Below are 27,217 nucleotides of genomic sequence, written 5' to 3'. Positions count from 1 at the left end.
ACCAATATCGATATAATTCAGAGATTCCAATCAAAAATGCTTAGAACAATCACGTGCTCAACATGGTACATGCGTAATGAAAATATCGATAAAGATCTTGGTATTCTCATGGTAAAGAAAGAAGTACAGAATAGCAGAAACAAATATAAACTCCGAGATCACTCAAACCCATTGGCTAATGCTTTAGTACATTCTTGTAATCAATCACGTCAAAAAAGAAGATATAGGCCTGCACACTAAAGAGCAACGTTTCACCAAAACAACTCAATCACTTGGTCGAGTAGTCTAGTTTTAATTAGAATTAAGATTTTATAACTTATTGTTAGGCTTCAAAGTGCAGATCCAATAAATAAAGAAATATTGAAAAAAAAATTGGGTGCATTTAACGTGTCGCACGAGGTTTGAAATATCTGTATGGAAAATTAATTACAATTTAAGTCAAGACCAAAGGGAAAGGATTGTTAGAAGAGAAGGGTTCGTTGGGCATAGTGGCCTCATTGTGCTTCTGGTGACATCAAGAGGCATCCTGTAGCTGTCCGGAGTGCGGTGTTCTGACAAGTCTGTATCTTCCTCTGCTGCGTGCCGCTGCATTCAGGTGACCATACCGGTGCTGCGTAATTTACGACCGGCTGGCCGATAGCCTTGTGAGTGGCCAGTAACGTTTGTTTGTCCTTTCCCCAAGTGCTACCGGCTAGCGACTTGAGAATTATCGCAGTCGTGTGTGGAGTGAAGGAGTACAGACTGTAAATGTAACACCCAACATATTGAGATTATTCACAGTCGCATGTAATGTGCCATAGACGTGAATATTAAGATTTACAGCCCTATTCTGTGCACTTTACAAATTCAACAAATTTCTAATTTGTAAAAAATTTATAAATATACAGTAAAAAATTTCGTATTCTGTGTCTAAAATAAAAAGCTTTTTTCTTGATAATTTGTTAAGATGTAAAATGCTCTTGACAAATAAAATATCTCGTTGTGGATAGTTGTGATAATGAATTTGTTGTAAAGGAGATATTTTACTTTTGTCGTTATTTTTATACAAAGAGGAAAAATATAGTATGGGCCGTTTTTATATTAAGAAGTTTATTTTTCCCTTTTCTGTATAAAAAAATGAAGATAATGGGGTAACTTTGACGAAATTGTTTTCTATATGTACATATATTGCATTCTATTACAGCTTAGCACATTTTTGCCAATAATGAACAAAGTTTAGATTTCGTAGTCCCCAAGAAACTTTTCTGAAGCTAAACCAACTAAATCAAAATTACATTCCAAATATTTTTAAATATATTACAAAGGACCTATGTATGTATATGCATTATATTATATAATATTACTATTGACTGGACCACGCATTGCTGTGGATAAGTTATATTTGATAAATTGAAATTATTTAACTACTTTCCATTTTCTCCGTCAGCTTTAGTGGTTTACGATAAATATACCAAAACTCTCTCTTGGGTATTTTCGTACCTATTTCATGTGTTCCGAATTTTATAACTCAAATTGTAGCTTTGTTATATTCCTTTTTGTTTAACTATAATTTTTTAGTCATTGCAGAAGTCCGATTTTGGCCATCAAGAATTCCAACCTTCTCATAATAAATAATGCTTAAGTTTGAGCTAAGTTATCAAATTATCGCTTGACCAAATGACCGACCGGATAGATAGTAAAAATGTATAAATCTTATTGTCCTTCGGTCTTGTGAATATCTGTTGCAAAAGTTTTAATTTATTTCTTTTTTAATTTTTTGCTTTTGTCCGATTTTGCCTATCTACAAAACAATCTTATATTGCTAACTGTAACGTATACGAACGATTTCATTTCAATTCAAATTATCGCTTTACCGAATGGCCGAATGGACAGACGGATGGATATTGCGACTAAAATTTTCAATATAAAATATCCTATCTTTTAAGTTAGACCAATCTGCAGACGAGTGCAAAATTTCAGTAAAATTGGTTCAGTAGTTTAGGCGCCAATCCCTGACAAACATCGCGACATGAAATTTTTATATACATATGGATATATGTAGATATTGCTCCGCGGAGGTGCAAAAGACTCCGGGGGATGTGGGATCGAAAAGCGAATATATAGCCCCTGCCATCCGATTATAAACCTCATCTACGAGGCACTCTGTATGGTTAGCAAACGAGGTTCTGGCGACCGAGTAAAGGCCGTATAACCTTCTAATTGGTATAAAAACCGGATAGATAAACTGATAACAGGTCAATCAAAAGAAATAAAAAATTAAAAATAAGTCCAGATTCGGAGCATGGAATATTTGCGCATTCTCAGAATCTTCACATCTAGCCAAAGAGCAAAGGACTTACTGTGAAATTAATGTTAAATTATTAACTATTTTATAACAAATATTGGAATTCATTTGAAAACTTACGTAATAAAATAATTCAATTAAATTTTCAATCAAATTCGAATATAATTGGACAGAAATCAGCTGTTTCTGTTTACATTATTTTTTTTCCACACGTGTGGGGAAAAGCTATGCGTACTGAAGCTTTTTCTTTTATCAAAATTGTCACAGAATACCATAAAATTTCTTACTTGATAAAAATCTGAAAAAATTTTAAATTTTTTTGTTATTTTGTCAAGTGCACAGAATAGGGCTGTTAGTCTGTACTCCTTCGTCCAGTTAGTAAAAAGGACCGCCGCAGGCTACTCGCAGAGAAGAAGCGAGAAAGTTCGAGGAGGTAGTCGTTCACGTTCGGCCACATGTCATCGATACCATCTAGTCTACTAAGAACTTTGGTTGTTTCTTTGAGTTGAGTTAAAAGTTTATGCACATTTTACCCTTTATTGCATATGTGTGTATGTAGTGGTGTTATTGAATGTGTTGGAGTTTCAGTACCCATGACTTGCTAGACACTTGCATTAGGAATGTACATATGTAATAACAGTTTTAACATACAACAAAACTATAAAGCCAAATAATTTTATGTGTACATTTAGCATGAAAATACTTAATCTGAAATAAAATTAATTGTTTTTAATGTTATACTGTGCATTTTTCGTTCTATGTTTTATACGAAATATTTTATTTTCAAATTTTATAGATGATAGATTTTTTAATGACTGTGTTTTATTTATTTGCATATCATAGTTTTTTGCCGTAGAACTCTCTTCTGCATCAAGTATGTATATAAAAAAAACTTTCCAGGGATGTCCGAAGCTTTTTCGTGTAGAACCCCTTTCTGTATTGGCGGCCTTCGGCCGCGCTTTAAAACAATAACCTTGGTCGAGCCAAAACCGGGGTGTCCAAAGTATTTTTCGCGTAGATTGGTGTTGATGCTGGTGCCTAGGTATACGAATGTACAACTTAAAAGTTATGACTGTCAACAGTGACATTGGAGGAGAAAGCAGAACTAAAGGCGCGGGTGTTGTTTCCAATAATATCGATTTCATCGGCGTACGCCAACAGCTGTTCACTCTTATAGAAGAAGCTCGGAGGAGTCTTCCCGATCTTGACGGAGCTTTTGGTGTTGCTCAACGTCAGCTTTCACAGCCGAATAAGTTTTGCAGGTATACCAAATTCAGACATAGCGGCATAGATGCAACTCCTTTTCGTGCTGTCGAAGGCAGCTTTAAAATCGACAAAGAGATGGTGTGTGTCGATTCTCTTTTCACGGGTCTTTTACAAGATTTGGCGCATGGTGAAGATCTGGTCAGATGTAGATTTTCCAGGTCTAAAGCCACACTGATAAGGTCCAATCAGTTTGTTGACGGTGGGCTTTAGTCTTTCACACAGTTACCTCGATAGAACCTTATACGCGATGTTGAGTAGGCTTATCGGGGAAACTTTAGTATACTATCCCAGGCGTTGGGGGATAAAGTAGGCATGGTTGGAAAGAGGATTAAGAATATATATATATATATAGCTGCAGCTGACTTATTTTTTCGAGTTATTCGCACCTTAAGTTGAAAAAAGTGCAACTTTTATATTGAATTTTCACAATATATACTGAATATTATTATTATGCACTTATTTTACTCTTTCACGATAGATAATATAAAGAAAGTTTATGATATTCACTCTATGTACTATAAGTATATTTTATTGCATCAATAAGTTTAACAAACGGATCTTCGTGTTTATTTGCTATGGTTTTCCTCCACATATATTCTAATATCAAATTTGCAAAATCTTCAGGATTGTTATAATTATCCTTTATAAAAAAACGTTTGATGACCCGCCACTGGGACTCAATGCGCTGCGTATGGGTTCCATCACCGGCAACAAATGGATTGTCAGGATCGCTGTGATTTACACGGCGGTGCTCATACCCGTGCTTGTCAAGCAGTCGTATGCCTTCCAGCAGTCGGTACATATTATTGTACCTTCTGCGACATGCTTTTGAATTAGAGGTATGAGCACCTCGGAAGACCGTACGTTGTCCGGACATACTTCTAACCTTAAATCGTCGCTGCCGTCCTCTACCATTCCCAATACCCAGTGGCCTTGAACTCTCCTTCCTAAAAAAGAAATAAAAAATAAGTACTTACGTAACGTTAACAATAATATATTTGTTATTACCTTTGTTGTATTTTCGTTTACCGAATTTACTTTCATCGATTTGAACTTTTTTGCTAGGGCCGCCAATTTTTCCCACCGCTACCTGCTGTTCGGCAGTAATTGTACCAGTCGCATATGGTGGAGCTCGATAAAACTGGCTCCCTGATCATGCTGTTTTTCCGAACTTCGGCTTGTGACCAATGCGAGGCATAGGAGTACATTAAATAGAACACCTGAGGTAATGGAATCTTAGCATTTTCAAACCAAGTACCCTTCGCTCGGGACACTGCTCGCGTACGGCAAGTACCCTTCCGACATCGAAAAATTCCGACTGCACTATTACCGGCTACCTATACCGCCATAGCAGTCTTGTGCACACGACACAACTTCCTATTCGGAATCAATCCCTGCTCCTCAGCAAAAGCTATACATTTTTCGCGGGTGTCAAATGTGTGGAATATCTTTCCGATATTCCACATAATTTTGACCTCCGACGCAGTCAAAACGTTACTTTTTCTAACACCTCGGCTGGTCGATGGCTCGTTATAATCTATTTAAAAGACTTTCGTAACATTTTAAACAAATTAAATTCAATAATAACATACCTGTTGAACTTCCACTCATTTTAAAAAAAGATAGCGTTAAGGAATTTAAGGAATATAGAAAAAGAACGGTACTTTGATTCAATAGTAGTTGTAATAAAATCCGTTATAGAAAATGAAGTGTTGAGGAGACTGATATACCCTCTGTTAATTGTTTTCATACTTTAATTTATTATATTTGTTTATCTTTTTGCTTTTTCAAAGAGCCCGCTTTGTGATATCGGTTTTTACCCATCTTGAAAGCTCTTTTGAGCTCCCGCTCATAATCGCCTTTAGTGAAACCTTCCACTTGCATTGCTTCTAAAAAAAATAAACAAAGTGTATCAAACAAATGTTTATGTAGAAAATTATGTGCAGTCACTAACAAATTTAAGTATAAAATTGTTTTCTTATGATATTCACTCCGTTTTTCATTCTTAATTTAAAATTATTTTTATATATGTTAAAATAATTCTACAACAACAACAAATTCAAACATTTTACAAAATATAGAAAAATTCACAAATTTGTTTAACAAAATTTTTTAAAAATTTACCAAAATAGTTTAGCATGAATGTCGTAAGGAAAACACTTTATACTTAATCAATACTAATGGTAATATTGATTCTAACCATCCAATTTCGTCATAAGTTCGTCTATTTCGTGCTTGATTTTATTCAGTTCATTTTGAGTATTTTCCGGAACTACAAATATACAAAAAACAATAGCAAATTAAATTACTTGTTTGGGCTGAGAATAACTTTTTTGGTTTCCGGGGTTGGAGTTTTTGGCTTGAAAAAGTAAAAAAAATTCGGTCAAAAAGTTCTACACCAAAAAGTTAATTAAATTTGTTGAAATTTTTTTAATATTAACATACCTGGACTAATGTTTTCATCGCTTAATGTAGCATTGCATCTGAATACCGGAGTTGAAGTAAATAAGTTTTGTGAAGTCTTTGTGTATCGACTTTTACTTAAATTGAATGCAGTATAGGAATGAATACATATTCGTTGGCATTAATTGGAAAGTAAAAAAGTTTGTAGTTAACCTGCTTTATATTAAACGTTTCTTCGTTTGCAGTGGGAGTTTTGTTCGCAAATACTTCCAAATAGTTTTCTTTTAATACTTCACACGCGACCTCTTTCAACCGATACTTAAAATTTACTAAAAACGACAATCATTAAAATTGAAAGACAACAATCATCGGCGTCGTGGCAGGACTAACGGTTACCAATTATTTTCAGAAAAGAACAAGAACAAAAAAGCATTGGTTTTGTCACACAACCTATTTCCTTTGAAATTTAGGTACTGAAGCGCTCACATACCCAGAGGGCTGGGTCGATCTGTTGTGCGGATGACTAACTCATATGAATATGAGTTTCTTGAAGATAACAACAACGATTTTAAAGCGAAATTTTTTTCGTTTCTTGGCCCGCAACCCATTACCAACTCGCTTACTTTTTTCAGTAGTGAATTATTTTGCTACTGGGTATCTGTTCTTACATATTTCTCATCTTACATATTTTTATTCTTATTCTTTATATGTAGTATAATAAAAAACTAAATATATAGATCCGTATTGAAAGTGATGCCCTTTGGCATCAACCCACATGTTCATTTTTGAACATTCTCCCGGGCGACAAAAGTGACTCCTGTTCATTTTTTAACATTCTCCCGGGCGATAATAGTGACTCCTGGATAGATGACCTCTGCTTACAATCGTCGCCTCGTCATTACCGATGCCCAAATTAGCATCTGTGTGTAATAGTTTCGTGAAACCGCAAGAATAACGTCTTTGTAGCGCCCAGTGTATCGTTCTCCTATTTTCAATGTAATGTTGAATAATCCATTGTTTTGTAGTCTCCATATATGCTCCAACATAAGCTGCCATGGTATTAGTAACTCCCAAATTGTTGTTACTACATACAGCTTTTCAAATAAAATGTAACTGTATTTTATTAGTTCAAATGATTCTCGTCATTTCCTTGTTTTCTTATCTGTTTCCAACACATTGAACTTCTTCTTCAGTATTGTGGTAATCATTTCACAATTTGATTCTTTCACATTGTGGTATTTCTTTTTCAATAGTGAATCGATCATGTTATTTTTCCTCCTATATGTTGTTACTTTTTTGACATGTAATGCATCTACGTCGTCGTTTCTTTTCAGGTCCTTTGTAATTGGGTTATCACCATAAGGGTAGGTGACTTTCTCCAATGTGTATTTTTCATTAGTTGGTTGTTCATTACCGGCAAGTCTCTCCAGTGGCATATTTCCATCGTCATAACGTTGAATAACTCCCTTTGCATTTTCAACATTCGCACAATTTCAGCGACTTCAACCAGTAATTCCTCTGCTTCAATATAAATAAATTTCTCGTCGTATTTATATGATAAATCCAAATTTTGCTCCACGAGGTTTTGAAAATGTTGTAATCGATTTTCATACCTTTCGAGATATATAGCTGCAGCTGACTTATATTTTTCGAGTTATTCGCACCTTAAGTTGAAAAAAGTGCAACTTTTATATTGAATTTTCACAATATATACTGAATATTATTATTATGCACTTACATATTTTACTCTTTCACGATAGATAATATAAAGAAAGTTTATGATATTCACTCTATGTACTATAGGTATATTTTATTGCATCAATAAGTTTAACAAACGGATCTTCGTGTTTATTTGCTATGGTTTTCCTCCACATATATTTTATTATCAAATTTGCAAAATCTTCAGGATTGTTATAATTATCCTTTATAAAAAAACGTTTGATGACCCGCCACTGGGACTCAATGCGCTCCGTATGGGTTCCATCATCGGCAACAAATGGATTGTCAGGATCGCTGTGATTTACACGGCGGTGCTCATACCCTTGTTTTCCTTGTTTTCTTATCTGTTTCCAACACATTGAACTTCTTCTTCAGTATTGTGGTAATCATTTCACAATTTGATTCTTTCACATTGTGGTATTTCTTTTTCAATAGTGAATCGATCATGTTATTTTTCCTCCTATATGTTGTTACTTTTTTGACATGTAATGCATCTACGTCGTCGTTTCTTTTCAGGTCCTTTGTAATTGGGTTATCACCATAAGGGTAGGTGACTTTCTCCAATGTGTATTTTTCATTAGTTGGTTGTTCATTACCGGCAAGTCTCTCCAGTGGCATATTTCCATCGTCATAACGTTGAATAACTCCCTTTGCATTTTCAACATTCGCACAATTTCAGCGACTTCAACCAGTAATTCCTCTGCTTCAATATAAATAAATTTCTCGTCGTATTTATATGATAAATCCAAATTTTGCTCCACGAGGTTTTGAAAATGTTGTAATCGATTTTCATACCTTTCGAGTGCAGCTTCGTCAGCAATATATATCCATTCCTTTGGATGCTTGTTGTATTTTGAGCTGCTCTTTAGCTCCTTTCCTCTTTTTTTGTGCGGCATCGCATTGCTGCCGCAATCGCTTTTCGGTTTCTTCATTTTGTTTTCGTAACTGATAGGTAAAACGCAAACTAGTCTCACATTGTTCGCATATATGTTTGGATAAGAAGTCTTTTTTCCATATTGTTATGTTCGCGCAAACTCTTAGCAATTCCGTCAATTGTTCATTCCCTAGAAAACATTTGAGTCTCCCAACTCTACAACAAATGCGGCATACTTCCACATTTCCTTTATATTAAAATTTTATAAAAAAACAAACTGTTCTTTTTCTTCAAAGAATTTGAGGATTTTTGTTTCGATCGCCTTGTTGATCTTGCTGTGCCTCGACTAACAGCTGCTGTAATTCTTAGAATAACAGTTAACTAATGCGTATTGTCTCTCGCAAATACGTTTTACATACAATCTTTTCAATTGATTTTTTTTTGTCTTTTGCCTAATTCATGTATAGGACTTTTTTCCTGCCTGTGTTTCTTCTATACATAGGTCTTTTTATTTGTCTGAGCTCACATTCTGCTCTAACGGCCAAATTTTGTAACAGGTGCCTCTATATTCTAATAGCAGGCCTTTTTAATTGGATCTCTCTTCGGCTCCGGACCTCTCTATCCGGCTCGAAGGACCAATTGTTTAAAACAAGCTGATTTCAAATACCTCTTACCGCGGGTCGGGGAAAATATTGAAACACCAAGCTTGAGTGAGAACTATTTCATTCTAATTTTATTTTCTAATTTCTAACTTTTATATACAGTTTCTAAATATACGTGTATGTGTGTATGTTTGTATGTATGCTGCATATTGTTTATGCTGCAATGCATGGGTTAATTTCAAGTGCACATGCACATTTGTATTCAATTGCCTAAATGTATATCTTAGGTCAATAGGTTATCTTAAGTAAATATGTTTGTATTTTTGAATTTTCGAATATTTCTAACTTGGTGTAAATAACGTAAAAATATATAAAATAATTTATATGTACATGCAGAGGTGCTTAGTAGCACCTGTTGGCAAGAGTGATTCTGCGTTCGATTTCAAGTTTGACATTATTGGTATTGATGCTGGTGCCTAGGTATACGAAAGTATGTACAACTTAAAAGTTATGACTGTCAACAGTGACATTGGAGCCAAAACGCGAGGCGCTGACTGTTTGCTTGATGACACGAGATATTTCGTCTTGTCCTCAATCACCACCAGACCCATACGCTTCGCTTCCCTATCCAGTCTGAAGAAAGCAGAACTAAGGGCGCGGGTGTTGTTTCCAATAATATCGATTTCATCGGCGTACGCCAAAAGCTGTGCACTCTGATAGAAGAAGCTCGGAGGGGTCTTCCCGATCCTGACGGAGCTTTTGGTGTTGCTCAACGTCAGCTTACACAGCCGAGTTTTGCAGGTATACCAAATTCAGTCATAGCGGCATAGATGCAACTCCATTTCGTGCTGTCAAAGGCAGCTTTAAAATCGACAAAGAGATGGTGTGTGTCGATTCTCTTTTCACGGGTCTTTTACAAGATTTGGCGCATGGTGAAGATCTGGTCAGATGTAGATTTTCCAGGTCTAAAGCCACACTGATAAGGTCCAATCAGTTTGTTGACGGTGGGCTTTAGTCTTTCACACAGTTACCACGATAGAACCTTATACGTGATGTTGAGTAGGCTTATCCCACGATAATTGGTTCAGATTGTGGGGTCTCCGTGTTTGTTGATTGGGCAAAGTATATTTAGATTCCAATCGTCAGGCATCCGTTCTTCCGACCATATTCCGCAAAGAAGTTGATGCATGCACATATGCCGCCGTATTTGAATAGCGAACGACGAACCAGACATTTTTGTCGGTTTCAATTCTGATTCCGACAATTGTCAGATTCTACAACAACCCTGATAAGCTGTCATCGATTGGCCGAGCGTTGTAGAGAAGTCAATAGAACACACTATCCAGTAATTCAAATGAACAGGCAGCATTTATGGCGCAACCCTGCGCCAAATCTCCTCTTAGACATGCGCACTGGTGTTGCACCATTTTCTTTGATGGCAAAATACAAAAATCTGCGTAAAAAATTATTGTTATCCCTGAATTTCTAACCGATCTATGGGTACGTTCGTGATGACAATCACAGCAGCAGTGCTGCCAATTTCTCCAAGTATCACTTTCTGCGGGAATTTTCAATTGCATCAGCATGACGTTCCACCAACACATTTTTGGCACAATGTATGCAAATAGTCGACAACACAAAATTTTTGTATACACAAAACAAAGGAAGAAGAAATGTTAATACACTATACTCTCGAAAAGTAAATCGATTGGTATTTTGGGTAATTTACTTTTTCGAATAATTTACTTTTTCAAATATATATATATATATATATTTAAACTTAAAAAATTCATTCATTTATTTGCTTCAATAAAACATATGCATTTACATGAAAAACATATGTTGTCGTCACGCAAGAGTTTTTGCGCCCGAACGAATAGCGAAGAATAACAAAATAAAAAGCAAGACCAATTGTGTTACTTTGTTCACGTTACGAACGCGAATGACATTTACAGAGATAAAGAGATGTACAACTCTCATATCACTGGAAGTGAGAGCGCAATTGTAAACGTCAAAACCACCTAAACTTTGACAGTTTGTCGAGATGAGGAGGTTTTGACGTTTCCCAATTGGGAAACTGGAAAGGCCAGATTGAAATGTTCCAAAAAAAATAATGCGATGGAGACATTTTTAGCCGCCTTGCAAGATCACTAATAAGAACTTAAAACAATAAATATCAATGAAAACGCGTAATTTAAAAGTGGTTTAAGAATATTTTTGTGAATTGCAGCATCGAAAAACTAATTTTTCATGGAAAATTATAAAAGAAATTGATTTATTTTCAGTTGACACTTAATAATTGACCATATTTATTACTGAAACTTCGAAAACAGTATATAATAATTTTTAACCATAATAAATGTTGGGTATTTTTATTAAAATGCCCAAAAATTAGTATTTTGTCTGATCTGGTAATAATGCAAAATGTTATAAAAAACGCAAATTTTGAGGCGCTCTCACACTGGAATAAGTTGGACATCCCTTTATCCCTGACATTTATTTGTGCATTAGGGTTCTAATTTACATTGTTTCATATTCTGTATGCACAGGATTGCAGGATTGCAGTGTGCATAAAAATAAAAAGAGTAATAAGTGATGCCACTTAGTCAGAAGGTGATGCTCTGAGCATCTTGAGTATGATGTGTTGCTCTGAACACTCCGATTATGAGGTGCTGCTCTGAACATACTCCCCCCGATGGCGGATCATATCGCCAGCCATATCATCGTTGGGAAGAGCGCACAATTTTGAGATGGCTCGTTTACAGATGCCACTTGCTGTTTTGACTTCAGCTACACGAACCATAGCATCGTTCCCAACGTACACTTTAGTAACTCTTCCAAGCGGCCATTTGAGCGGTGGTAATGCTTCATCTTTAATGAGGACAAGAGTTCAGGTTGCAATGTTGTTTCTTGCATATCGCCAACGGGAGCGTTGTTGCAAGAGTGATAAGTATTCAGAACTCCACCTTTTCCAAAATGTCTGTTGCATGAATTGTATTCGCTGCCAGTTGCTAAGTCGATTGGTGTTGATTGCTGATAGATCTGGTTCTGGTATAGATGTAAGCGGAGCGCCTATCAGGAAGTGGGCTGGTGTAAGAACATCTAAATCATCAGGATTTTCTGTAATTGGACAAAGTGGTCGAGAATTAATGACAGATGAGATCTGGCATACGAGAGTCCCAAGTTCGTCAAAAGTGGGTAATGATGAACCAACTATTAGCCAGAAATGAAATTTCGCTATCTTGATAGAGGCCTCCCAAAGGCCTCCGAAATGAGGAGATCTCGGTGGAATAAACTTCCAATCAATCGCTTCTATAAGGCACTGACGATAAACAGCTTCAACATGTTGCTGCTTGAGAAATTGTTGTTGTAACTCTGCCAATTCATTTTTTGCTCCTACAAAGTTTGTTGCGTTATCAGACCAAATGACTACAGGTTCGCCACGAGTACAATAAAAACGACGTAATGCGGCAAGAAACGATTCAGTAGATAGATCCTTTACAACTTCCATATGAACTGCCTTCGTGGTAAAACATATGAAGAGACTTAGTTGATGGTCTACTTCTTACTTCAGATCGGTAGTAGAATGGTCCGCAATAGTCAATTCCAGTAATTAGAAAAGCTCGACTTGGTCGTACGCGGTCCTCTGGTAAGTTTCCCATGATTTGCTCACATACTTTAGGTCTCAATCTAAAACATCGCACGCATTTGTTTATGATGTGACTCACCGTCTTTTTACCGCCTAGTGGCCAATATTGTTGTCGTATCGCAACTAGTAGTGCTTGAGGTCCGGCATGTAAATTCTTATGATGAAAATGTAATATGATGGATCTTGTAAGTGGATGTCCTTTGGGTAAAATGATTGGATGTTGAGATTCAAAATCCAACAATGTGTGTTCCAAGCGACCTCCTACTCGAATTAGTCCAAATGAATCTAAAAATGGTGACAATGGTGCCAGCTTGCTGGAACGATTTATTAGAAGAGAACATTTGAGATTCTTATATTCAGAAGCAAAATTTCATTGTTTGCAGAATGGTCCTTTTTGATGAACATATGTACATAACCATAAATGCGCTGCATTGTTGAAAACGAATTGATGTATTTACAATTAAGTGAAATGTCGCTTACTGAAGCAGACGATAGTAATGCTACTTTCCGTCGTTCAGGTAAATTTCCGAGGTGGCACTAGGTTTAGGCCAATTTAATTTTAAGTCACGTAAAAATGGGGGTCCAAATGTCCAAAGAGAAGAATTTGCCAACTCTATGGGTGATGCACCTCTCGACAAAATGTCTGCAGTATTCAAATGTGTTGGTACATACCGCCACTCCATACCATTTGTCAAATGCTGTATGCTTGTAATACGATTTGCGACAAAAACATTAAACCTTCAGGCTCCTCCTTTATCCATGACAATACTGTCGTAGAATCCGACGAGCAAATGAATGGACAGTTGAACAATTGTAAATTATAAATAGAATGGATTACTTGCGCCAGAAGTGCAGCTGCACATAACTCCAGTTTAGGAACTGTGATCGTTTTTAGCGGAGCAACTCTTGATTTCGAACAAAGTAATATGGCAGAAGTGTGCCCATCTAAACGAGAGACGACGTAGATGCAGGTGCCATAAGCTGAAAGGCTGGCGTCGCAAAAGGCATGCAACTCCAAGCGTTTGGGAATCCCACATATCGAGGAAAAGTCAAATTTCCTATACTACGAAATTCCTCATAAAGTTGCATCCATGATGATTGATAAGCCATTGGTAAACTTTCATCCCAATCGATCTTCTCCATCCACAGTCGCTGCAGGAATATTTTTGCCTTGCATACTATGGGTCCAATTAGTCCCAGTGGATCATAGATTTGGGCTACAACTGACAAAACTGATCGCTTAGTAATATTACAATTTTTCTGACGAGGAGTAAACGAAAATATGAATGAATCTGCATCGGGATTCCATTGAAGTCCAAGTGTCTTTGTGAAAACGTTTCCATCGTCGAATTTGATGAGTTTCTCTTTATCGGTGTCCGGCACATTGGTTAGTACTTCGGGTTTATTTGAACACCATTTTCTGATTTTAAAATTACCCTTACTTAATAGTCCAGACGTTTGTTCCATGATTTGTCTAGCTTCTTCATTGGTGCCAGCGCCGGTGATTAAGTCATCGACGTAAAACAACTTGAGCTCCGATGGGGTATGAAACTGCTTCATCAATAGCAAGTTGATGCATGGTGCGAATAGCTAAAAAAGGTGCCGATTTCGTGCCATACGTAACCGTATCAAGTTTGAACACTTGTACTTCATCCTTTGGATCGTCCCTCCAAAGTATGCACTGCAAGTAATCATCAGGTGTGGTGATTCGAATACAACGATACATTTTGCAAATGTCTCCAGTTAAAGCTACTGGATTTGAACGAAAACGAATAAGTGTATCAGCTAATTTTGCTTGTATGGTAGGACCTGCCATTAATGCATCGTTTAATGAATAACCAGTTGTGGTCGATGCTGAGCCGTCGAATACGACTCTAAGTTTTATTGTTGTACTCTCGTTCTTAAACACGCAATGATGCGGAATAAAATGTGTAGGTACCGATGGCTTCGGCGTTGATACAAGCGACATGTGTTTAAGTTCGAGATATTCTTTCATAAACGATACGTATTGCGATTTAACTTCCTTATTACGATCTAGACGCCTTTCAAGTGTAAGAAACCGTCTTAAGGCTTGCTGGTACGAATCACCAAGAAGACTTATGCTGGCCTTTACAGGCAGGCGAACCGAATATTCACCTGTCGGTAAGCGGCTGTAGTTTGCCTTGAAATGCGCTTCGCATTCGATTTCCTCCTTTGTTGTCTTTCTGATGGGCTCAAAGCTATTATCTATTTCCCAAAACGATCGAAGTATCTCGTTGGTAGACGGTTGAGCTGTGTCAGACTCAGCGAGAGTTGTTGTAGCTGTTATGATGATAGCTTTGATGATACGTTTTGATCACCAGATACGATCCATCCAAAACAAGTTTTTTGGAGAATATAATTATTTTTTAAACGAATTTGACCAATGCACAGTAAATCGAAAAATATACTTGCACCGATGAGGATGTCCACACGTTGAGGCTTATGAAACTCAGGATCGGCTAGGTTGATGTTTGCTGGAACATCCCAATCAATAACTTCAAGTGGATGATTTGGTTGATAATCGGTGATTGTTGGAGTTATAGCAGATTCCAAATTTGCAGTGAAGCTGTTTTGTGTGGACTGAACCGTAACGTTGACGATGGAATTGGCGATGAATCCTGAATCTCCAATACCCGAAACTGATAAAGATGATTTGGATCTCTTGAGTTGTAATTGATTTGCAAGTCTCGTTGTTATAAAGTTGACTTGTGAAGCAGAATCGAGAATCGCACGACATGGTACAAGCGATCCAACACTGTTGCGAACGAAGACAATGGGTCTCATGCATAAAAACGAGTAAAAGCGCTGAGTTGAGGCATGTGAGCAATTGCTCGGAAGTCGAGTTCGATCAAACAGCAACAGCTTTTGCTCAACTTCGTATGCATAAAAATGAGTTCAAACCAATTGCAATTACTTGAGCAAAGGGAGATCAAACATCTAATGTTATAGAAGTGCAAACGTGTCGTCAAGTGAAAGAAAAGTAGAAGTAGGATCAAATAATAATAATAAAATAGAAATTTACGACATTTCTAAATTTTTAGTGGAAAAACTAAAACAAAATAAATATTTGCTAGAAAAGGGTCAATTACCAAGCATTAAAAATAAAAGAAACATACACTAGAAACATGTGTAAAAGAAATTGAGCAAAAATTGGGCATTCAATTAACGGGGAAAGCACTAAGTTCGGGTGTAACCGAACAGTTTATACTCTCTAAATTGCGATTAATCATTTAATTTTATTACTATAATACACAATTTGACCCACATATTCGTCATATATATGGTATAAAGTACATTGAAAGGTGGAAACCTTAATATTAGGTACTTGGAAGCTAGCTGAAGTTATGACCCGACTTTACCCATTTTTGTCACGGAGACATATTATTAGAAGAAAAATATTCCCTATAAATTTTAAACTTATGGTCCAATTTCGGTTTTTAGAAGGGCGATGCCACACTATAAATGCAGTATTTGCGCAAAGTTCTTTATATATTGTAAAGTAAACGATTCAGATTGACTTCACAGTTCTGGTATATAGAAAGTAGACGTTGTTGTGAACCGATTTGGCCTATTTTCACAACATATTATTGGGATGTCAGGAAATTATTATGAACCGAATTTCATTCAAATTGGTGGATTAGTTTCTGTGATATGGTTTTGGACCCATAAGTGGGAGGAGCAAATTTAAAATTTTGTATACCAATTTAAGTGCAGCATTTATCATTATAATGAAGTTGTAGTAATGATTACAGGTTTCTGGTATTTTCCCTTACTGAATTAAAGCATTTTTAATAGTTTTCAACATAACCTTTGTATGGGAGGTGGGCGTGGTTATAATCCGTTTAAAAGAAATGGTTTTAGAAAGTTTGGTTTATATAACTTTAGTAGTTTACGAGATATGTACAAAAATTACATCCAAATATGCTCCTTTACAGTGCGATACTTTGTACCTAATTTTACTTTCATAGCTTTATTTATGGCTTAGGTATGGCACTTTTTGCCTTTTTGGGTTCCGCCATTTTGTGGACGTGGCAGTGGTCCGATTTGGTATAAATAAAACTTTATATCTAACTCGTTTAGTTTGTGAACAAAACTATTATACTCTCGTAGCAACTTTGTGGTTATACCATTTTGGAATCCAGAATCTGCACAAAATATTAAATATAGTCAAATTTTATCGATGTTGCTGAGGGCACCACTATGTGTTTCTTCTGACTCCTCAAAAACGCGACTCCGAGTGTACGCGAGTCAACAATAAGCCAGCCTCAACAAAATTTGAGCAAGAGCTCATAAAAGAAAGCAAAAGCTTGTTTTTATGCATATGAAAATGAGCACTAGCTCATCTAACTTCGTTCAAACTGAGCAAGATGAGATCAAACGGAAGCAGCGAGTAAAAGCAAACACATCAAATATTATTATGCATACGACAAGCACCTTTTACTCAAAAAATCGAGTCCGAGCTCAAGCTCACGTTTTATGCATGAGGCCCAATGGCGGTTGCCAGTAGCACACATTCAGTTGTACAAGAGCGTGACTGAGTTGAGGGTAAGCGAAAATTCGATGTCCTAGGGACGAGAGCGGCTGGCTGTGGTGGACTAGGTGAGGTTACTGATGGACCAGGTGTTGAGTGGTGAATTTGATTGAAATGCAGCATAGTATGATGCTTCAATGAGCAACGACGACATGTCGACGATTTGTATTGATGCGCCTGATGTCCTAATTTGAGACAATTAATACATATCTGCGCCTTTTTGGCTTCTTTCCACCTATCGTTAGGACTTAGGTTTGCAAACAAAGGACACGAGCAGACTAAGTGGTGGTGTTTGTGACAAATTGCACAACCCTTTGGAGTAGTCTTTGAAATGACAAATGCATTTTTACGATACTTAGTATTGCTCACCTGTATGCTAGGTGTTTTCGTTACCATATCATGAGTCATGTTCTCAATTGTTTGACATCTCCTTTGTAAGAAACTGACCATATCCGTCCACGAGGGCAACTCGCCAGTCGGAACCTTCTCTTCCCACAATGCATGAGTTTCGGCATCCAATTTCTGTGCAGCGATGTATTGTAGCAAGCAATCTGCTATTTGCGCGAAGGTACCCAACGAATGCAAGGCTCGAACATGTGATACTACCTTGTCCACCAGCGCTCGTACCTCACCTGATTTCTTGTCAACGCTCACTCTCTGTAATCCGAAAAGCTCTTAAATGTGTGCCTGAAATATTAAACGTCGATTATCGAATCTTTGACACAGTAAATTTATTGCGATTGTATAATTTTCATCACGCATCTCAAGTCATTGAATGGTGGCAAGCGCAGCGTCCTTTAAGCATGATCGAAGATGCTGGAACTTCTCCAAGTTTGATAACTCTGTGTCATTATGAACAACTGTCTGAAACATGCCAAAAAAGTTCGGCCACTCAGTGTATGCACCTCCAAAAGACGGTAACTGCAACTGCGGTAGACGAGACTTTGGTTGTTTCATAACGATGACAGATGGCTGCTCATGTAGTGTTGGATTTCTCGTGGATGACATTAATGGATCCAGCTTGTTCAGCTCCCTTGTAAATGCTGCCTTAATTCGTATGAAAGCGGCTGTAAATTCATCGCGTGTGCTGGCTTCCAGTTCAGCAGGATCCTCTTCCTCCAATTGAGATTGCGTTAAATCAAATTGATGTTGAATGCGATCAAGTTGTTCCAATCTGATTGACAACTCGGCATGATCCATGGAGTGGAGTTCCTCCACACTGAGTGGTGTTAAATTTAATTTGCGCAATAAAGATTCACTTTTTCTTTTTAAAAACGACATTTTATTTCCGAAATTGTTAAACGGATAAATGTTACGGGATACTTATTTGCACGGCAAATATGTAGCAGTATTTTACCGAAACTGTAACTAATTTACAGTACAAAATTGTTTCACTAAAGAACAGTTGAAGTTCGCGAATTTTCCACTGTGTAATTTGCACGGCAAAGGTAGAAACCACGAACAACGAAAATAGCAACTACGAAGAACCAACTGTTCAATCTGGTGATTTTTGACCGGTACTGATATAAAGCAACAAATATGCAATGTAACTGTACGATCACGTCGGGGTCACCAACAAATGTTGTCGTCACGCAAGAGTTTTTGCGCCCGAACGAATAGCGAAGAATAACAAAATAAAAAGCAAGACCAAATGTGTTACTTTGTTCACGTTACGAACGCGAATGACATTTATTTGTGCATTAGCGTTCTAATTTACATTGTTTCATATTCTGTATGCACAGGATTGCAGGATTGCAGTGTGCATAAAAATAAAAAGAGTAGTAAGTGATGCCACTTAGTCAGAAGGTGATGCTCTGAGCATCTTGAGTATGATGTGTTGCTCTGAACACTCCGATTATGAGGTGCTGCTCTGAACAACATATTTACATTTACATACATATGTATTTACTATGAAGAGAAAAAATCTTTTATATTCTTTTGTTTTTTTTTCTTTTGCAATATATTTTCTGACTATTTTTGTACGACAATTCAAAAAGTCTGACACCTGATTTGCAATGTTTTCATTTTTAAACCAGTGGATCAAGTAGGAGAGTTTATTTACTAAAAATACGCGATAAACAAGAGAGTAAGTGTTTTTGCAACATCGTAAAAAACGCTGCTTGCTTCGTTTCGAATTTTTTATCACAGTCTCTGAAAAGTAAATTAAAAAATTTACTTTTTCGAGGTGCATGTGTAATCTTAAAGGTGATTAACTTTTCCGCGATTATTTACTTTCTGAGAATTTACTTTTCGAGAGTATACTGTAAAATTATTTTATTTGTAACTTGCTTTTTTTCAAAATTACTTCAAATTAAAACTTCCGTTTTTTTCCTTTTTTTCATTATTATTTAATAAAACAATTTTCATTTTGATCCATATAGCAAAATTTTTGGCAACACAACAAAGAAGTGCAAAATATTCCGGTACTGCTGCAATTATTACGTAGCTCGAAAGCACCCTATGACTTACGTTTTCTTTAATCAATTAAAATGTATTTCAAGTTAAAAATAATAAAAATATGTATGTATTGTTCTTTTTCCAATAATTTGTCCTTTCATTTGTTTTGACCATTGTGAGTAGTCCAAAAGTGGAAAACAAATTTTGATAATTTTTAATAAGGTATCGACACACTCTTTTGTACGAATTCAACAGGATAACTTTTTTGTTGCTTTCAGATGTACAATTTTGTACAAACGAGCAGCGCCCAAAGATAGCGAGCAGAGAAGTGACCAATCGAATATAGGTTGTTTTCGTTGGTGTGAAATGACCAAAGTTTTTAGAAAAATGTGTTGATGCAGTTTCATTCTAATCACATTAAACTAAAAAAACGTTCTTTAAAATAAATTAAAAAAGTCATGAAGAAAAAACTCAAAAATTCTGTGGCTTTAATTGGTAGTAGATGTCAATGATGTCCCAATTAGATACTAAAAACAAGTAATATCTAGCATGAAGTACAATTATTGTACTAAAATAAGTGTTTTTTGTACTGTATGTAGGCTTTTGTCCACACAATTTTCGAGTTTTTCTTTCATAAGTTTGTTGATTTAATTTAAAAATTGATTTTTTCAATTTATTGTATTTAGAAAGAAGATTAGAATGAAACTGTATAAACTAATTTCTCAACGAAAGCAGGGGGAATATAGAAAGTTTGAAGCTTCATTATTTTAAACCTGAAATACAAATACTTACAGCTAGCATTATTACATTAACCGTTAAATAAAAATAAAGGTAAAAAAAAGGCTATTTTAGATTTAATATATTTTTTAGCTCATTTCATAAAGTCTCTCTTGACCTACGTTGAGTTGTGAATATGTTGTCAATTCGTGAAAATACATCGCTGGCCTTTTGTGCAGCGTCAATTTTAAAATGTAGGCCTCTTACAGCATAGTAATCAACCAATGGTTTGGTTTGTTTATGATATGCTTCAAGCCGTTTTTTTAAGGCTTCTGCATTATCATCACTGCGTCGTATTAGAGGCTCATCAGTTACCTAAAATAAATTAGATTTCAAAAATTTTGTTTTTGTTTGTTAATTCAAGTAGATCACAACTTACGTCATCACGCATTTTGTTCTTCGGTGGGGCGAATTCTTCATGATATGATCGACCACTGGAAGGGTGAATTAATCGACCCGTTATTCTGCGTACTAATAAACTATCATCTATTGCGAACTCTACAACGGCATCGAGGTTGGTATTTCTCTTGGCAAGTAAGTCATCAAGCTAAAACGTTTTTCGATTATTGGTTAATGAATTATAATTCAATTCATTCAAATATTGCCATACATTTGAAAGTGTATTTGTAAAAGGGGCCATACAAGAAAAACGTGTGTTTTCAATCTGTATGAAATCATGTATGGCCACTTTTAATGATATAAGAATCCACCAAGGAATAGGTCGGCTAAAATACCTCATGTATAGAGCATAATTCTCAATAATATATGAGTATTTATATAATTTCAATAAATTTAAACTACAGAACTTTTCTATGTTAATGAATATAAGCTATATTAATATTTTACAAAATATCAAAAAAATCTCATATCTTTAATCTTAAAAAAAAAAACAATGCATTGAATTTAGTTTTCACAATATTTTAACCTAAATATTTATAAATTCAACTTCAAATAGATTTCTTTAGTTGTTCTTTAAATTTCTTCCAAGTTTATGAGTACAAGTTGTAATCACCCCTATCCTATATTACATAATACATGTCTCGTTTTCCAACCCAGTCGTGATTTCTGGACCCGAACTAATAGCACACGTCTAGAGTTTGAATACTGATTAGTTTTGTACAAAGGAGTGTATATTAGAATACTTTTATCTGAATAATTTTATAAATAGAAAATTACTTTTAGTCAATAAAATTTAATATTTAAAACTTTCCAAATCATCTCATCTATATGCATGAAAATTATAATTTTCTTACCTTTTCTGCTTGAATAACGGTACGCGGAAATCCATCGAGGAGGAATCCATTCCGACATTCAGGCTTATCCAAATTGCTGTCAATCATATCCACAACTAGTTCGTCGGAAACTAGCTTCCCTTCATCCATAACTCTTTTCAATTCTGTTCCCAATTTGGATCCCGAAGATATTTCAGCTCGAAGCATATCGCCAGTTGACAAGTGGCATACACAAAACTTATCTTTTAGTCTGGGAGCCTTAAAAAAAAACAATGTATTAAAAGTTTACTGAAACTGTAAAATTAATCACACAATTTATTTTTTAGTGACATTGTATTTCAGTTATTAATAAATAAAATATTGGTAGCTATTAAATTTTCTGAAAATAAAAATTCTAAATCTCTCATAAGTAATTTTCCTTATATAGTGTACAAACTAAGAAAGTGAATTTATCGACGTAAACATTACGGTGTTCTTAAGTAATGCGTGTATTCGCTTTTATTTTGTATGTTTGTACAATTTAATTACTTTTGAGAAGAAACAATTAGTCCCAGGAAAACGAGTAAAGATTGAATACTACTTAATTACCAATATACTTTTACAACAAGCGAAAGCTATTGTTGTACTAAATTTGGGACATTTATTTTTAATCTCGGTGTAAATAAATCTTTAAATTGATTCTAATAATAAAGATTTATACGAAGTTAATAGAATAGATTATTAGCTTGTACGATATACTTATTTCATGGACTGCAACGTCCCGTAGCCGGTCGAAAAAATTACGGTATGGTGAATATATATGGCTCGACTCAAAAAATCGTACTTCGTACGAATATCGAAAGTGAAATTGCAACAGCATCGGCTAATTTACGCTTGAAAACCGTCGAAAATTGGGTTCAGCGTCTGGACTTCTGCAACTGTGCTGAGATGGCCATGCAAAAGAAATCGAATTCCACTCATAATGGCATTGAATGTACTTTCACAGAAATAAAGAGTTTCATTGAAAATCCAAACCGTTTTTGTTTTATTTAACATGTTGCCTGGCAGTTTATCACCGGTGATTATGACAGATATCAACTATCAGGTGCCAACAAAAAAAAAAAAAAATATATGTTGCGCTTTGAATTATAAAGGAAGTTGGAGCATGCTTTTATGCTGTAAACACCGGTGAACACTTGCTTTTTATTTGAATGTGTTTTTTCAATGTGTATCACTTGTGCTTACATTTCAAAATGTATATCAGTGTAAATCTACAGTTTGGTTGTAAATCGAGCAGTTGGTTACAAAAGTTCAGTGAAAAACTAGTGAAGTGAAGTTGTGAAGTTATAAATTCCGAGCAAATAGGCCATATGCAGGAATTAACAGAAAATTCCAGCATTAGTAAGGGAAATTTTAGTCCAGATGAAGATTCGTACATCCTATACTACAGTGATACATCGGATAGTGACAGTATTCCAGAGGACAAAATTGATTGGTTTGATTGATCGAATGTGACATCGGCCGCAGGGACTCTATCCTAGAATGTCAGGGTATAGCTGTCCGGTCAGGCGATGTCGAGCTCGAAATATTTAATATATACATCCCCCCAGTTACAAGTTGCCCAACAGGATATCACCCGAATATTAGTGCGCTACTTCGTGGTGAAAACCGACTGGTACTTGGCGACTTTAACGCGCACCACGATCTTTGGCATTCTTGCCTGTCAAATGATCGGAGAGGGATGGAGCTGGCAGAACAGATACATGATTCGACATTCTGCACAATGAATGACGAAGCTCCCACCAGAATTATGAGACATGCGCCCTAATTTCCCGGCTGAAGCGGCAGTTTTAGCAAATGAGCGTGACTCCTTACGCCAAGTCGATCCCTGTGATCCCCGCATATGGGATCTCAATTTGGAGATTCGACAACTGGTAAATAACTATAAGCGGACGAAATGGGTAGAGCACTTGAAGTCCTGTAATCTTTCCACTGGCGTGAGCAAGCTGTGGTCAACCGTCAAATCCCTGTCAAACCCGAGGAGACATGACGACCGAGTTGAAATTCAATTCGGTAGCCATGCCTGCTCGGACCCGGAGAGGTGCGCAAGCTATTTTAGCCGACAATTCATACTGCACCCCCAGGTTGACAAAGCTAAAAGACGTGTCACCAGACGACTGCGCAAAATACGAAACAACGGCGCGCCACTTGTTTTCACCAGTGGGGAGGTTCAGAAGGTCATCAGGAAGACCAAGTCCTCCAAAGCCATTGGCCCTGACGGAATAAAGTCTTTAATGTTAAAATACCTAGGTTCAACGGGAGTAGAATTTCTCGCCAAGGTACTCAATCTGTCGCTAACCACTCTTAAAATACCCGATATGTGGAAACCTGGGAAACCCGCCAACCAAGGGGAGTCCTATCGCCCGATAACTCTCCTTTCCCAAGTAGTGAAGACACTTGAGGCCTTACTGCTACCGACACTCACATACCACCTGAACCTAGCTAAACATCAACATGGCTTCCGTAAAGTGCATAGTACCACCACAGCACAACGCCCATATAGTTCATGGTCTAAATCAGAAACCACCCTGTAAGAGAACCGTCCTAGTAGCGTTGGACCTGTCAAAAGCTTTTGACACGGTCAACCTAACAACGCTTCTAGAAGACGTCGAACAAACAACACTTTCTCCGGGGCTGAAGAGATGGATTATGAACTACCTGAGCGGTCGACAATCATCGGTATTATTTCGAGGTAAAACATAGAAACTTAGGAAAATTAAACAAGGGTTCCACAGGGCGGTGTTCCTCTCCCGGCTACTGTTTCATTTCTATATCTCCAAACTTCCTAAACCACCAGAGGGAATTTCCGTTACCTCCTACGCAGATGATTGTACGATAATGACGTCGGGCACTGGCATCGATGACATGTGTTCGAAAGTGAACAGCTACCTCCCCTAACTTTCTCGCTTCTTCTCTGCGAGGAGCCTGGCACTCGCACCCACTAAATCCACAGCGACCCTTATTACCAATTGGACGAAGGAGTACAGACTTAGTCTTAACATTCATGTCGATGGCGACAGTTCCGACAGTTAATAATCCCAAAATTTTGGGAGTTACATTTCACAGTCTGCACTCGTTCATTCCACACACGACTGCGATAGTCACTAAAGTACAGAGCCGCAACAAAATCCTCAAGTCGCTAGCCGGTAGCACTTGGGGAAAAGACAAAGAAATGTTGCTGGCCACTTACAAGGCTATCGGCCGGCCGGTCGTAAATTACGCAGCACCGGTATGGTCGCCTGGATGCAGTGACACGCAGCAGAGGAAGCTACAGAAGTGCCAGAACACTGCAGTCCGAACAGCAACTGGATGTCTCTTGATGTCACCAATGACACACCTTCATAGTGAGGCCATTATGCTGCCTATTAAGGAGCATAATGAACTGCTTACAATGCAGTTTCTATTTGGGTGCATCAAGAGATCACTCCTACAACACGTCGACGAACTAAGCCCTTATACCGACCAAACTGCGGACACAAACAGTTTTAGACACGCTCTAAACGCCATTCACAGTGGAGCTATCAACACCTTCATTGACTCCCTTCCAGTGAATGGCGTCCTTGGAACCAAACCACCACCTATAGCAGACGAAGAGTTCGAGTTGTCACGTGAAACCAGAGTGACCCTTGCGCAACTTCGATCTGGATATTGTAGCAGGTTAAACTCCTACTTATCCAGACTGAACCCCGACATACAAAACACATGTCCCGCATGCAACGAGTCCCCGCATGACTCTAACCACCTCTTTGTATGCCCAATGAACCCTACTCATCTAACACCCCTTTCCCTTTGGTCCAACCCTGTCGAAACAGCACTTTTCCTGGGCCTACCGTTAGATGATTTCGACGACAACTAGACTTATGATCTTCTTTTCAGGCAGGGATAGATAATCGCTACAACAAAAACAACAACAAAATTGATTGGTTTCATCGCTGGTTTCATAATGCTGCTTTTGATATTATTTTAACTACGGAGGTTATACTTTGTACAACCAAAATAATTCCAATATGAAAATAACTGGCATTCACTCGAAAACCTCCTAAAGGCAAACACATTTTGACGACATCAGCGGAGGTAACAAAGGAAAGGATACCATATATGAGAAATTTCGCAAAAATTCTGTTTTGCCAAAATTCATCTTTTTTTTTTAACAAAGTAAATTTTAAAAAATCATAGAGGCATCATCAAATCTTCGCACCCCATTAACAAAAATCTTCCCCCGGAATTCATTGTCAAGTTTATGTTTTTTCTTAAAACTCCTTACGATATGGCTTCAGCCCCTAAATTGTAGGAGCCTAAGCTTGTATCACCGGTGGTACATTGGCACCTGGGGGCAAGTTTTTGTGGTGTTCACCGGTGATACACTGGCTTTCAATATGTTAAAGAGCTTTTATTGAAAAACCCTTTATAAACTCCGTAAAAGACGCATTGTTTACGCAGATATTACGAAACAAAATCTGAAGATAAGCGTCCGTTCAAGTTCCATTGGGCAAATTGGACTTTGGCTTCGATGACGAGTCATGGGTATATGATTATGAAAATTGTGTTAAATATAGTAAAATACCATACTTACACAAAAATTTGGACTTTGATATATAAATATTTAAAAGACTATAAATCTGGGACACATTATTTATGTATATTCCTTGTCTGGATATCCACTCTTTCAGCCAATACTACATTTATTCCAGAATTCGTTGTCATGCCGTGACCGCCAATGTAATTGCAATCGTCCTGAATATTTTTATTCTATTTATACGACTAAATTTAAAAAAAAAATTTGGAATTCCGATTTCCCATAAGATATCATTGTGTTATTTCTTATAATAATATTGAAATAAATCATAATAACTAAATAATCATATAAATAATAAACCATACAAATAAATCAAACAAATTATGTAACGTAATAATTTAGAAGCCGGTTTTGCTAAGTAAGCGGGTACTTATATTCTCGGTTCGTACTTGCGTCCCTTTTCCAGAACCAGGCGGACCCAATAAAACTGCATTTATTCCCGTTCCCTTCTCATAACGAGGCATAGGCACACTCGCGTTTGGCGCCATCCTTACTTCGAACTTTTATTTAATTTACTTGTTTAAGCACAAATCAACCAACAGTTGCACGTATTCAACATGCTCTTAGACCAGTCTTCTTTTGTTACAGGCATATCGACATGCAATATATGTTGTCTAAATAATTTCATTGCTGTTAATATTGCCAGTGTAGGCTGGAAGTCGCTTATGGTGTCCAATATTTATCTTACATTGAGTTACATATTGTAATGAACAGGTATTGAAACGGATTTCCAAAATCTGTCGTTAACTCTAAAACTCAACCCTGAATTCGATCACTGGATTGTCAAATAAAAGTCACACTTTAGTGGCTATACACTAAATTTTATTTCAAATTCCGGGGAAACTTT

General features: G+C 36.7%; 1 protein-coding gene and 1 pseudogene across 1 annotated transcript; both read right to left on the bottom strand.

Annotated features, from left to right (window-relative positions):
* Nucleotides 1–1,140: 1,140 nt before the first annotated feature.
* LOC128922443 (uncharacterized) lies at nucleotides 1,141–20,353 on the bottom strand (annotated as a pseudogene).
* Nucleotides 20,354–20,590: 237 nt separating this feature from the next.
* On the bottom strand, nucleotides 20,591–26,972 carry Adk2 (adenylate kinase). The gene is made up of 4 exons (XM_011196385.3): nucleotides 26,760–26,972; nucleotides 21,777–22,013; nucleotides 20,903–21,070; nucleotides 20,591–20,838 (listed from the first exon to the last, which is right to left on the bottom strand). Exons 1-4 carry the CDS (start codon nucleotides 26,856–26,858, stop codon nucleotides 20,623–20,625), a joined length of 720 nt encoding a protein of 239 aa, XP_011194687.1. The 5' UTR covers nucleotides 26,859–26,972; the 3' UTR covers nucleotides 20,591–20,622.
* Nucleotides 26,973–27,217: the final 245 nt, after the last annotated feature.

The sequence above is a fragment of the Zeugodacus cucurbitae genome, chromosome 6, assembly GCF_028554725.1.
Source record: "Zeugodacus cucurbitae isolate PBARC_wt_2022May chromosome 6, idZeuCucr1.2, whole genome shotgun sequence".
Classification (NCBI taxonomy): domain Eukaryota; kingdom Metazoa; phylum Arthropoda; class Insecta; order Diptera; family Tephritidae; genus Zeugodacus; species Zeugodacus cucurbitae.
This window is presented reverse-complemented; position numbering and strand designations above follow the sequence as displayed.

What these genes read in the sequence shown, in the direction of transcription:
- Adk2 (XM_011196385.3), bottom strand. Translation starts at nt 26,858, where the DNA reads ATGGCGCCAAACGCGAGTGTGCCTATGCCTCGTTATGAGAAGGGAACG. An exon ending in GTTCTGGAAAAGGGACGCAA is followed by an intron (nt 22,014 to 26,759) that starts GTACGAACCGAG and finishes TTTTTTTTTAAG; the next exon opens with GCTCCCAGACTAAAAGATAA. An exon ending in CCGTTATTCAAGCAGAAAAG is followed by an intron (nt 21,071 to 21,776) that starts GTAAGAAAATTA and finishes AAAACGTTTTAG; the next exon opens with CTTGATGACTTACTTGCCAA.